This window comes from Gymnogyps californianus, chromosome 14 (assembly GCF_018139145.2).
Source record: "Gymnogyps californianus isolate 813 chromosome 14, ASM1813914v2, whole genome shotgun sequence".
NCBI lineage: Eukaryota > Metazoa > Chordata > Aves > Accipitriformes > Cathartidae > Gymnogyps > Gymnogyps californianus.
Window position 1 is genome coordinate 15,820,507 of NC_059484.1, and position 13,897 is coordinate 15,834,403.

Here is a 13,897-nt window from a genome sequence, read left to right on the forward strand (position 1 = left end):
TAAATGCTAAGTTTCAACTCAGATGAATTTAATATATTAAACTTTTTCTAATATAGTAAACCTTTTTCTCCGGTTTGTGGTCTGGATCCTTTTATCTTGTTTACCATAGACCTAGACTCTGTTTCCTACCCATTAATGGATCTGATCCAGCCCTGCTGAATTCAGGATGAAGACTGTTTTTGGGAGGCTGCAGCGATGCTTTGGTGAAAGTCTTTGGCCTGTCTTATACAGAAGGTCAGACTAAACTGCTTTAATATTTATGAATCCATTTATGAATCCTGGCCTTGAGATTTATGAATGTGACACCCGTTGACTTCAGTGGGTGGTGAATTGTGCCTTAAGCAAATATATTTTTGAAAAGAAACTTGTGTAGCAACCATCCCATTTTGTGAGAGTTTGAGCTGAAGAGCTTTCCAGTCGCACTGGTTTTGTTTTCTTGCAGAATGTCAATTCATTTTTATTGCTGAGGGTAGGACTCAACTATGCATTTTGTCAAAGTGACCTCAGAAATGCTTTATTTCAAATGATTCCTTGTGTTAAAATTGGGAAAGTTAATCCTTTTGGATCTTGCTGTTAGCAAATTCACGGACTTGATATTCATGCTTTTCCTCCCTGAAAGATTAAAATTGAGAAACTCTGTTGCAGGGAACTGCAATTACTATTCCCTGCTTGCAACAACAGCAATCAAGTTTACAATCCCCTGAGTCTGCAAGATCTGCCGCATTTATCATTTTCATTCTTAACAGCTATTTAATAACTCACCTCTTTCCCACTTGGAATTACACATACCTGTAGACATCAAGCCTAGAGACGTTCCAAAATGTTCTTGCTTAAGCATTATTTTAGCTAAAAACACTGCTTTTCTTTGTTTAAAAAGCTACAGAATTGTAACAGCTCTTGCAGCTGAACTCTTCGGAAACAAGGTTCGTACTGTTGGTGGTGGAGGCATCCGAAAGGTGGAAGCCAACCTGGCAAAGGTGCGATGCTGTTTCCCTGTATAGCAGCTGCAGGGAAGTCTGTTCTGAATTTGCCTGCTCCAAAGTCTCTGTTACACTTTTGCACGCTGTACTCTGTGTTTGCTGCAGATACTCATTTTGCAGAAAGCCATATTTTTGTGTGCTACCTAAACCTTTTGAAAATGACATTTATCTCTTGTGATCTACTAGGATTCAGAGCTGAGCAGCTGCTAGGATGGGGCAGGTTGTGGGGGACAGAGGCAGGAGATTTCCTGAAGGGAAGGGGTGCTCAGGGTCATGGCCCTGGTCTCCTGCACTGCTGCTGGCCCTAGGCAGGCACTGAGTGACAGAGGTGAGAATTTGGTAATTTTCTTGTAAAGGCAGAGAAGTTGGAAGCAATGTTTTTATCGTTGTCCACTGGTAAAAGCCAGGCACTGTGGCCAGGATGCTTGTCTTGAAATCTGCTGGCGTTGCTTTGTGAAATCACTTTAATTGTGTCTGTTTTCTTGATGGCTCAGTGAGAATGAGACACAGTCTGTCTCACTATTGTGTCTCTTAAAAACCACAGAAAACCCTTCTGAGTTTCTAAAATGAGTTATACCAATACCATACAAATGCAAGATTTGGGTCCACATCTGCTATAAACTAATGCAGTTCCCTTAACTTCAGGTTATATTGGCTGCAGATTTGTCCCACTGCTATTATTAATCACACCTGCAATTGTGTAGTGACTAAGCTGGGCTCTAGGGACAAAACTTTATTTTTGGTAGCAGTGGAAGTGTATAGACGCATGAATGGATGGATACCCATCCTCCCTTGAGCTACAAGGACTGTACGAAAGCAGCCTATCATGAAAGCACTCTTAGTACGAGTAGCTCTTGTATGGTGCTTTTCATTAGTAGATCTCAAAGTGCATTAAAAATGTGACCTTATCCCCCTTCTGCAGAGGATAAATAGGGGCCCTAAGTAACATGCACCTTTCATAGGATTACTCAGCAGGCTCTGCCTCTCTGTCAGTTTGTCTATGTAATTCCTATGTGTATACATAATTATTTCTCCCCTTAATTTTTTGAGGATATGTGAAAATAAAGCAACTTAATTTCAAACTGACTTGAAACAAAGCTGAAAAATACTCCTTTAGACTAACAGTAATAAAAATATATATGCTCAGTTAAAAACTTTCTTTCTCTCCTCTTCCCCATTCAGCCTGGGACTGAATAAATCAGTGTAGCTTTAGGGCAGCAGCAGCAGCATACAGCACAATAAGTGGCAACATGTTCCAAACCGTTTGCTACAATTCCTTCAGTACCTCCATTCGCTGCAAAGAAAGATGAATTTGCAGCACTGCACTATTCTTCCTCTGCAATGCTTCAGTAGTTTGAGGCATGTTCTCAAAGAATCAAATGCAAATATGACATAAGAAGCTTTTTTTTTGCATTGTTATCTATATGAATGAAGCTAAATGGAAATAAAACGCCAAGCAAGTCTGATCCTGAATCAGCGTACTGTATGACTGGGGATGAATACATTGCAGAACTGAAAATGTTGGGAGATCCCGTGTGGGCAGGGATGAGTTTGGAAGGTCTATGTTATGTCCTTAGTTTTGCCGCAGACTTCCTGGGTGATCTTGCCCCAGTCATCGGAGCTCCTGGTGCATCAGATCCATTCTAATGTAATTGAACTAATGTTTCTGTGCTTGACTTCAGTGTTGGGAGGACATATCTATTGCTGTTTGGAAAAAAGCATGTTCCTGTGGTTCTAAGACCTAGAGAAGGATCATAAATAAAAATAACATGTGGAATTTGCTTTAAAATTCTCTGCTGTACTAGTGCCAGTTTTGGTCAAATGTATAGCAGTTGTGTATTTAGGGTACAGGCACATTGCTATAAAAATAGAATAAGACCTTGTCCAATATGCTGCCCTGCAAATATAAATATTTGCTCTTTCAAGTCATCTACAGAGTGTTTTTTTGCGACTACATAGTAAAATGCAAATCTCTCTCTGCTTCTCTGAATTGATTGTTGGGGGGATCCCATATTGCAAATTCCCCTCTGCAGGCTTCATTGACATCGCAGGGAGTGCAGGCTCCTAACCCAGGCACTGAGGTTAAATATCAGATAGTTTGAACCTCCCTTTGGTATCAAGAAAATCACCTGAAATTCAGGACTGTATTTAGGATTTGTTCATGCACAGGTATGTTGTGTGGCTGGTTACCTTTTTCAGAATCAAATAGTAAAAAAAAATAGAGCTCTCTCTATTTACAGAAATACTGTTTCTAAGAGTTTCTGAAACGCTTTGTTTTTGTAGGTTACTGATTTAATTAACTAAGCAGACACTTGGATTTTTTTTATATTAATTTCAGGTTTGTTCACATTTAATTTTAGCTTCCTATCTGTATCATGCGCTTGGAGATTGGAAAGTAAATCTGCCTTTATATGGCAATGAGAAACTTTGTAAAGCTGTACTAATGAGGAAGAAAATGAACATTAATTAAACTTGTGGTTACAGGATGGGCTGAGGCTCTGGAGTCCTGAAACACCAGCTAGATGGGTTACTTCATTACAGCCTAGAACAGGGAGCTGTGATGGGAATGGGAATGAGGAGACAATTAAGTCACTCACCAAGTGCAGAGCCAGCGAGACATTTAATTATCCACAGGAGCTAATGCTCTAAAACCTGGAGTTTTCTGTAGATCTAAATATGCCAGGCAGTTTTTCTGTCAAATTAGACTTTTAAAGAATGTCTTTAGAAATGCAAGAGGAGTTGGGGATGTTGAGGAGACTAGAGAAGAGACCTGCTTTTCAGCTGAGCTCTGCAGTGTGCTGGCAAACTCTTGGCAGGTCTCCTGGGCTGGAGAGGAGGTCTCCATCATGGTGGATGGGACTGGTGTAACTGCCTTGGGCAGAAAGCCCCAAGAGCTCGAGTAGTAGAGAAGGGTCCATGTGGCCATTGCCAGTATCTTTAGATCCCGTGGCCCTTGAAAGTCTTGGAAGCAGGTCTTCAGGGACACACAGGAGCCCTGTTACCCACAATAGAGATTAGTGGAGCTCTAAACTCCCAGTCCTGTGTATTGCAATGGACTCATTTGTGGCTTATCAGTGTAATTCTTGTCTTAATTAGACAGGACAGTCACTCTCTGCTTTCCTTGTGAATTTTTTCCTGTGTGGCTTTCACTTCTAAATAACCACCTTGCTAACCTTAGCAGAGGTTTTGATTCTCTGAACTGCAGTTTCCTTTTGATTAAGTGTCTTCTGCTCTAGTCTTTAATGCATATTAATGATTGCTAAGCAGTACTTGACTTGAGTAATTTGCAGCTGGGATCTAAAAACCTTTGGAAGGAAGGCCTGGGGATGTCCCACTTTGGGTAACAGTGGGATATTATAGGCTCTTTGCTACAGTTCGGTGCATTCCAAAGGCAAACACTTTTCCAATTAATTTATGTTTTTATTAGTCACAGGACACAGTTGCTGCTGCCATTGTTATTTAGCAATATTCCCATATTCACTTTAGTTTCAAGTTAAAAGTCCCAGAAGAGGAGGGGAAGAGATAACAGTTAGCTCAGTGTTTTTTCCAGAATTGGAAGTCCTTTCCATGGAGAGGCACCGCTAATCCAGAACTCCTAGAAGTACAGCAGTCCCGGGATGGGCGATGAGCAGTATAGGATAGAAAAATGCTGTTGCTAGCAGTTACTTTTAAGCTCTTAGTTCATGAAAGCAACTATTGTTCTTCTGTTCAGAACTTGGGGAAACTGGTAATTGAAAGGCTTACTTCTGCTTTCGCATCCCCTGGAGTAAATGTCCAGATGATGGCCCAAGAATTTTCTGAAGTCCTTCTAGTCTAACCTGTGTCAAAGGCAAGGCAAAGAGTTGCTCAAACAATACGGCATTTCTGTTGTAGTAATCCAGAGGCATTCTCCAGGAAATGGCAGCAACTTCAATGATCTCTGTTGTCATCGTAAACTTGGTGGTTGTCTGACAGCTGTCTTGGCATGACAGGCTGGCACAAGGGTGATGGCGTCTGTGGATAAGAACAGGACTGATGGGTGAAGGGCATAAGCAAACCCCTGCTGCTGGAGCGATGCCTTCATGTTGCTTGCTTGGCTGTGTGCAAACACTGATGTTGAGTTGATGACTAAAAGCAATCTCCCTTTCATGGTGGCTTTTTGAGGGTGTTCTGAGTAGTATCAGAAAAAATGCGTTAGGCAATTCATCTTGAGCTTTTCATGTTCGAAGCACTTGGCAAAAAAAATAACAAATCAGCCCTTGTAATTATCCTGCAAGACTGTTGTTATGCTGGTTCAGAGGTGGAGAAATGCAAGTAAAGAGGTTAAATGTCTTACTCAAAGCAGCAAGGAAGTGTGTGGTGGAGACATTCAGGAGCCCCACGTATTTCTTAATGAATCATTTATAACGATGGGTATATTATTAGGCAGACGGCTTGAACTGTGGATTGCTGTAGGAACTCTGCCTTGCCATCTAAATGAATTTTCTTCTTAAAGCCTTAAACAGCCATTTTTTTCTTACTTTATTTCATGAGAATATGTTGGCTACATCAGAGGCTGTGTAGGATATACAATATATAAAAATGTATAATTCTTTTACAATTCAAGCACACACTAACTCTTTCATAATAATTCTGACCAACAATAATTGATATGTTTCTCAGGACTAAAGGAAAAGAGAAATTCCACTGTAAGAGACAAAGTTATTTTAGTCCAAGATTAAAATGAGAAAAGAAATATTCAGTCATGTTTGAAGGTTAAATTCCTTCCTTTCTACACTCCAACAGAATTAGGGAGGATACTGCCATGGGGATATACAGCGTGGTGTCATGTCTATCCGAGAAGCAGAGTGTGGACTAAGAGCACCTGATGGATGACCTGCTATTTGGCAGTGTTCAGTGCCACATGAATTCCCTTGCACACAGAAGGGCCAGCACCAAGCACAATGATCTGCAGGAAACGTCAGCGTTTGACCACTGGTTTTATGTCTTGGGAAGCAGCATTCAAATATCTCTTTTGTTTAGTCTTACAGTCTGTCCCAGGGCGTCGCCTTCATCTTCTCAGAGGGGAATCTTCACTCTGACCAGATGTTTTCTTTTCCAAAAGGCCACCATGCCCTGGAAGCTAAAGTTCACCTATAAAAGTTGTTCTTCTGTCTAATCAGTTCAGCCACTGATTGTAGAAGTTCCCTATTTGTTAATTTTCTTAGAAGATCTAAATTCCTCCAAGCTCCCATCAGCATTTCCCCCAGGATCCTAAAGTATGGTCTGCATTATAAACTGAGATCTGGCAGTAGCTGCTTAGTTAATAGTAGGTTTAATAAATCCAGAAATACGTATGAACATGTGCGCAACCATGTAGCTTGCTTGCAAAAAGCAAAATCACATTTTTTTCACATGGCAGTCAAGCTCTCTGTGTATTTCTCCTGGGTGTATGTATGGCACGTGCATCGTACTCTGTGCAGTTGAGCATGCAAATGCTTGTTCCTTCTTGATCTTTAGTTGTGCATTTCCCATAAAAAGACTTTAAAATTTCTGGATATAATATTTAATATCCAGAAGAAGTGTGTGTGTACACAATTAAAATATACATTAAAAGGAGAATAACATCAATTCTGAATTTTTCATGTATTCCTCTTTATAGTAAAAGATCAGTTGCTGTCTCTCTGGGTTCAGCACTTATTTTCTTGGTTGTCTTAGCTTCCTTGAGCTGCTGAGCCTGTCTCACCTTTTTTGTGTCTGATGTAGAATCTAAATTAGATAAGAAGAAACAGGACAGGATTTCAAATTCAGTTTCCTCCATACAGGCAGGATGGCATCAGTTTAAATTGCTTCGATATAATTTTGCTTCTTTAATCCTTCCCCTTCAATCTGTTTTTGTATACATTATATATATGAAATCTGGGACTGGAAATCTTGCCTAATGTAAGTTAAGACATGACAAATGAACCTGACATTTTTCCAAGGAGGGAACCGAAGAACATACTGTATTTATAGCAGTAGGAATATAGTTTGCTGCTTGTAGAAGAAAAATATGCGTTGTATGAGAACTTTAGTGCTGAGATATGATAAGAGTGTTTAGAAGATACTTGTTTCAAGTGAGGATACTGGGTTCAAAGGAGCCAAACTGGTTCTCCTGGAAGCTTGAGGTAGGGCTGCACCCAGCAGAGGATTTAGGTTCCCAGAAGCTCAGATACCAAGATGAAGTGTGTCACAGTGTTGAGATGTTCTCCTCTGTCCAGTCTGAAAGTCCGGTGACTCCAGGGTCATCAGTGGGCAGAGTGGGAAAGAGCGTGATGAAGGAGCTTCTGAAGGTTGGATTTGGGCCTTCTCTCAATAATAATCTAAACAATTTCTTTCACGTTAATAGTAAGACTTCCTGCTTACAAGCTAAGAGTTCATTAGTTTAAGTTCTCAAACACAGATGCGCAAACATATGCAGAAAAACTGATTCGAGCCAACCATCTCTGCAAGCCAGCTACTGGCTGCTGTGACCTTCTGCAGTAGGGCAGGACTGCAAGAGGAGACAAGTGCAGGCGATCCAGGTGCCCAAGTTGTTTCACCTGCATGAAGATGATGAAGAGACTTTTCAAAGTTTTTAGTCTTTATGAGGGTTTCCCCTGTACACAGTGAGAATCGCTTGGGTGATGTTCCTTTGAGGTGCTCTGTAGAAGTGCAAATTTGTCTTTTTTTCATACCAGGGTATCTGGTCCAGTCTGAATAAGTTTTTATTTCTTAGCAATGCACTACTGACACCTTTTTTTAACTAGTTGTGGCTAATTCTTGGAAGAGTGTTTTGTCAGCTGAACCCTTTGTGTCAAGGGGGAAATAATCGCAAAGCTTAGTTGCCTGCATGTAAGCCGTGGTACTTTTCTGTCTTGCTTCTGAACAGAAAGGGTGACTCTATGGTTTTTTTTGACTGTTGCACTGCACATGAGGACCAGCTTATGGCACTGAACTGATCCTTTATTTAGCAGGGATAGTAAACACTGGAGTGGTCTGGGCCTGACTGATAGCTAAGGTCATAGTAACTTTCATTGTAGCTGGTTTCTAATGGGGAGTGTATTTCCTAGACAGATTCTTAGAACCGTACTTTGCTCATGTGGTTCGAGGAGAAGTCCTTTTGGTTCAGGGTTGTACCTTTTGTCCTTTCTTGTCAAGTTGGGGAAATGTTGCTTCGTTTTGCTCTAATAAAGAATTCACCTGGTTTCCTCTTTGCATCCTAATTGCTCTCTAGAGAGCACTAAAGTGTGCTTAAGCATATTGTAACTGTTTACTCGCAACGTCTGCTGTATGTGCAGTAACGCAAAATGTTCGATCTCTGCCCTGTCGCTGCAGGCTGGCATGATTCGCACAGACAAGGATGAGTTCTTCATTGAACCTCTGGAGAAGGGGGCCCAGGAGGAGGAGGAGGGAGGAGGCAGAACGCACGTGGTCTATCGCAGAGCAGCTGCCAAGAAGCAGCTTCCTATTGAGAAGGCGGATACCCTGTATAAAGGTAAGGCAGAGATGTTAATGCCAGCTGATGTATAAAGTGTAGCTGAAGGCATGTAGCCAATGTGATCTGCTATCTCTGGCTTTCTTATCCTTGAAAATGGAAATGTGATGTTCTCCCTCTGTGGCTGAAAAGGTAGGGAAGGAGTTGAACGCTTTACCTGGGGTAAGCAAGCATTGCAGCAGCCAAAACCATCTCCAGGATGGTGGAACTGTGTATGCTTTAAAGGGTTTCCTTCGCTCCGGAGATAGCCAGCATAAAGTCGTGCGTCCCACTGAGTCCCCGGGTCAGAGCAGAAGGGGATGGTGGATGAAGCAGCAGTGCAGAGGTGCCTGTGCCTGCTAGGGACAGGTAGCAGTGCTGGCTTTGCAAAGGCCGTGTTGGAAGGCTGCAGCAAGGACACCAAGGCTGACGTGGTACATGGGCTTCTCATTGGCAGTGTCTTCGCTGGGCTGGATTTAATCCCGACAGCGAAATAATGGTATCTTCACAATTGAACACAAACTTTTGTGATTTACTTATGCGTTTCCAAGTGTGGAATTTAACGTACTAAGTATGTGATAGACAGTGATGGAATAACAGGAGCTAAACATAAACACCCGTTCTGTGTAGTATTTTCTATTTCTCTGGTAACTGCTCAGATGTTGCACCTTTTTTCCTGAATAAATAAGGGATGCAAATCTGGTAAGGGGATGTTTTGACAGCTGATGTTAACACTGAGATTAACTGGGTCGTTTGAGTGGAAACAACAAAATAGCTACATTTTTGTTCCAAATGTGTGTACCAAACTGCAGAGTTATTTGCCACTCATACCCTAGTATTATCTTATTTCAGTATAATATGTTTTCAAGTATAATGCAGTGTATTAGATTGTCCTTTGTAGAAATCTTCCCAGTGATCCCCATCCCTCTACTATGCCACCGGACTCATTTTCAAAAGACAAAGAGTATGGTACATTGTCGTGGTTTAACCCCAGCCGGCAGCTAAGCACCACGCAGCCGCTTGCTCACTGCCCCCCCACCCCTGGGATGGGGGAGAGAATCAGGAAAAAAAACTCGTGAGTTGAGATAAAGACAGTTTAATAGGACAGAAAGGAATGAAAAACAATGATAATGATAATAATAATAATATGACAATAGCAATACTAAAAGAATTAAACTATACAAAGTAAGTGGTGCACAATGCAATTGCTCACCACTCGTTGACCGATGCCCAGTTAGTTCCCGAGCCGCGATCCCCCCTCCCAGTTAACTCCCCCCAGTTTATATACTGGGCATGATGTCATATGGTATGGAATAGCTCTTTGGCCAATTTGGGTCAGCTGTCCTGATGGTGTCCCCTCCCAGCTTCTTGTGCCCCTCCAGCCTTCTTGCTGCCTGGGCACGAGAAGCTGAAAAATCCTTGACTTAGTATAAACACTACTTAGCAACAACTAAAAACATCGGTGTGTTATCAACATTCTTTTCCTACTAAATCCAAAACACAGCACTATACCAGCTACTAGGAAGAAAATTAACTCTGTCCTAGCCGAAACCAGGACATACATGTTGTAAAAATTCTACTCTATACGCTACTCTTGCATATAGTAATCCCCAGAAACCACTTGAGGGAACAGATAGTCACAGAGATGAGGCACTGAAATTAGGGCCAAGTGAACAATATAAATTTCTCAATGTTCAAGTTGGAACGGGGAGAAAAAAGAAAGCAAGCAATAGCATTCAACTAACTTTTTTTTCCACTTTGGCCATCAAAATGACCCATGAATTTTGTGACTGACGCAGTGCTATGCTGGGCTCTTCTGGATGCCTTTGTACTCATTCTGGAGCAGAGCTGGGGGACGCAGGAGTCTGAGTGCCACAATCCCAGAATCATAGGATGGAAGTTGCTTTGTTAATAGATGTTTATAAAATTATTGCAGCGTTGGAAAATATCAGCCAGTCACTGTGTTTCCTCTTAAACAAAAGAGATTTGATTTTATTCACACCTATGGCAGTATTTTTGGTTTTGGATGGTAAATATTCCTCAGGAGTAGGAGTCTGGTACACAGAAAAGCATAAATCATAGATCAGCTCCAGTTATTGGCGTGCGGTACCTGCTAGAGGAAGGCTCTGACAGCAGTATCTGAAAACACCTCTCTGAAATGCAGCGCCGTGCTGCGTGGCTTCTCGTGGAGCTGACGGCAGGGCCGCTCGTCAGCTGCCCGCTGTGACTGGCCGCAAAGCTACATGCGGTGTGTGATGCCACCAGACTTCTGCGTCTGGCACCTCACCTGCGCTGTGCTCTCGCATAAGGGCTGAAGTTTGTAGGCTCTGGTACAAAGGCACAAAGTAATAATAGTCATCAGCCAGCACTGCGGGATTAAAAAGCAAAAGCAAGGCTGAACTCGTGCAGGCCAGGCTGAGACATAGCACTGACCATGTCTGGAACAGCAGGTGTCGGTGATAGGTAGGAATGGTTGTGATTTTTTCATATTTCAAATTTTAAAATAAGGAAAAAAATGCTAAGAGTAGTAATCTTCCCTTCCATCTACCATCTTTTGATTTGTAAAATTGATTAAAGATTAGTTTTTATTTTGGAAAAAAACCCACTATACTGTACAGGTGGGTTTTTTCCATGAAATTCTCTTTGCCTTTAACAAAAAAAGTGAATGGTCACTCCAAAACTGGTCTGTTCTCCTCTACTTTTTATTAAACCTGGCTTCCCACCTCTGATTTGCTCTAGGCAACAGGCATGGAAAGGACATGCTTTGAAAAATTGTAATTTTATTTTCCAGTTTGTCTTTTTACAGAATGCATCTACTTTTGGTTAACAAACGTCAAAATATTTAGTGACTGGGCGTTGATAAGCACGCTGTGCTGCGTGTTTCCATAGTGCTCTAAATTAATCAATGGGCTTATTTAGGAAATACTTAGTAGGGCACTTTCAGCAAGCTGTATCTATTTAAAAAAAAAAAAAAAAAAAAGAGGTTAACCAAGAGCACTCCCCCTCTTCCACCATCCCTGGAGACAACTGCATTGTTGCCAACTCCCATAAATTTACATGTGATGAATTGTAACACTTGGACTATTTTTCAAGGTCCAGCCTCCAGGAATCTTATGAATATGTAATGATTTTTTTATCCCCCCCCCCCCCCCCCCCCCCCCCCCCCCCCCCCCCAGGTGAGCTTTTGGTTCTTTTAACTGTTGATAAAAACTTTGTAGTTTCTGACTGTGTAAATATTTTAAAGTAATGAGTAACACAAAGTATATAGTATTCCATAATTTTTAAGACAGCATCTTTCAAAATCCCATGATATGTTAATTTAATCCCATGATTTGGGAGGGGATTGTGAGTCATGATTTTTGAATGTTTGGGTTTGGATAGATAGATACAAATTCCTTATAAATATTCCTATCTCTGGCACTCTTTTCCGCAGAAATAGGACAAGCTGTTCTCTCCCCAGTGAAACAGGAGGTGAAGGAATTGAAAGCTCCACGAACTTGGAGTTAGGTGGGTCAGTTGTCATTTGAAGGACTTGGGGCTTGCACTGGGCAGTGGTCACGGTGGACCTTGCATGGCACAAGGGCTTTGGGATTTACTCCCACAGTTGGCGGGTCCGTTAGGATGCTGCTGTTAGGGAAATCTCTCCAGGTTCTCCCTTGGAGAAGTGGGGCTGGGTCTGTGGAGCAGAAGATCCTAGCTGGGCACAGGGGACCTCCTGCAGTGCAGGGCATGGGGCTGTGCAGTGCTAGGGGGGCTCTTCACGCCTCCCGTCTCCACGCAGAAGTGAAGAGCTCTTCGTGCCCAGTGTGCTGCCTGAGCGGGTGGTCTTGTTTAGTCATTTGAGATTTTGGGGGCAAAGTTGCTCTAACTTTAGTTATTCTCGTAATGAATCTATACGGGGACATAGTCTCCTAAATGCAGTTCTTCTGGATGGTGGTTTGTTGGAGATCTCAGTACCCCGAGTCAACATGCATGCTATACCCCCATGGCTGCCCAGGCAGAGAGCTCCAGCACAGAGCTGCAGGACAGCAGGAGAGAGGTCCCTGAAGCTGATGGGCAGCTGATCTTCCCCAAAAGACAACTAGGACTAATGGAAGATCCATCGTCTGGTTGTGAGGGTGGATTCATGCACAAAGAAAAAAAAAACCTGCATTTTCCTAACTGTGGAAGTAAATTCTAGATTGTGCTAACAGGTACGGTGAGGTGGACCTGACAGCAGGTTTTTTTTCTAGCATTTTCCATACGCTATTATCCATCTTTTATATTATAGTAAGGGAAATTGGGATTTTATTCTGTCTGTTTAAAAAATATGAACAAACAAAAAACACAACCTCCTAAGCCCTGGAGAGACCCAAGGTATGCATCTTCTTTTATGAAGGCTCTGCTGACGTGCTGGGTTTTAAGAAGTGGAATGTGCCGGGAGAGAACGGACGTGAAATGAGTGGCAGAACTCTAGTCTGATTTCAGACCGTGCCAGGTTTGCTTCTGCATTTACGTAGAACGCTGTCAGAATATTGGGAAAAGTAAATACTTGTTTTGGCAGCCTGAATCATTGTGTTTTGACTGGTGTAGGATTATCTGGTGTTTGTGAGAATCACAGAGTAAAGGGTGTAATATTTCTACCTGTTTTTCCCCTCTCAAGCAATGCTATTTGTTAATGTGCTGGAAAAATGTAAGCATCATATTTTAGGCAAGTAATAATCTGCAGCAGAGTAGTACTGTGAAAGTCTGTGCGAGCTCACTACAAATTAGGCTAATTGTTTTGGAAAGAGAAATATTTTCATGTAGTGGTTGATGTATTGCAGGTATGGTGGGAATAAACCCTATTTTTTCTGGCAACTGCTTTTACTACTTGCATGCATATAATAATTTATCTTCCTCTATATAAAAATAAGCAGCATGTTGAAAATATTTTAATATTTCCAGTTGAATTCCTTCTTACAAAGATGAGAAATGTTGCTTGACAGCAGTAAAACTTCCTACATGATGGAACTAGAATTAAATAGGCAAGCTAGGGGAGGTTGTTTTTTCTTGAAACTGCTGGGTTTTTGCTTAAATATTCTTTAGATCTTAGGTGAAGAGATGGTAAGTATTTAATTAATGGTTATGGTGAGGTCTAGAAAGCCAGCTTGATTTTTGCCTCTAAAGACAATCTGATTATCAGGCTTGTAAGCTTTAATATCACATTTCCCCAGCTAAATTACTGTGTCTGTTATGTTGATCAGCTGAGAGGAAATGATTATGCTAAAACTTCCTTAAGGTTTGCCTTCTCTCTCAAAATCATTGTCTAAATATGCTGCTCTGAGTTTTATTGTATTACTTGACTGATGAGAAACAGAAACTCAGCTATAGTTGACAGTTTTATTTACTGTGCAGATGAAAGATGACCTTAGCCAAGAACAGTTTATTACTGAGGAAGACAGCAAGGTAACTCTCCAAATGTGCTTAAACCAGGCAGATTTTT

The 13,897-nt window shown here is 41.6% G+C and overlaps 2 protein-coding genes across 2 annotated transcripts in view; one reads left to right on the forward strand and one right to left on the reverse strand.

The window, feature by feature from the left end:
* RUFY1 (RUN and FYVE domain containing 1) overlaps positions 1–13,897 on the reverse strand; it is a 205,585-nt gene that overhangs the window by 152,126 nt on the left and 39,562 nt on the right. The window lies entirely within an intron of this gene.
* ADAMTS2 (ADAM metallopeptidase with thrombospondin type 1 motif 2) overlaps positions 1–13,897 on the forward strand; it is a 191,091-nt gene that overhangs the window by 62,712 nt on the left and 114,482 nt on the right. Inside the window, exon 3 of the mRNA XM_050905562.1 lies at positions 8,295–8,454. Within this exon, the coding sequence (XP_050761519.1) occupies positions 8,295–8,454 (160 nt within the window). The remainder of the gene's footprint in view (positions 1–8,294; positions 8,455–13,897) is intronic.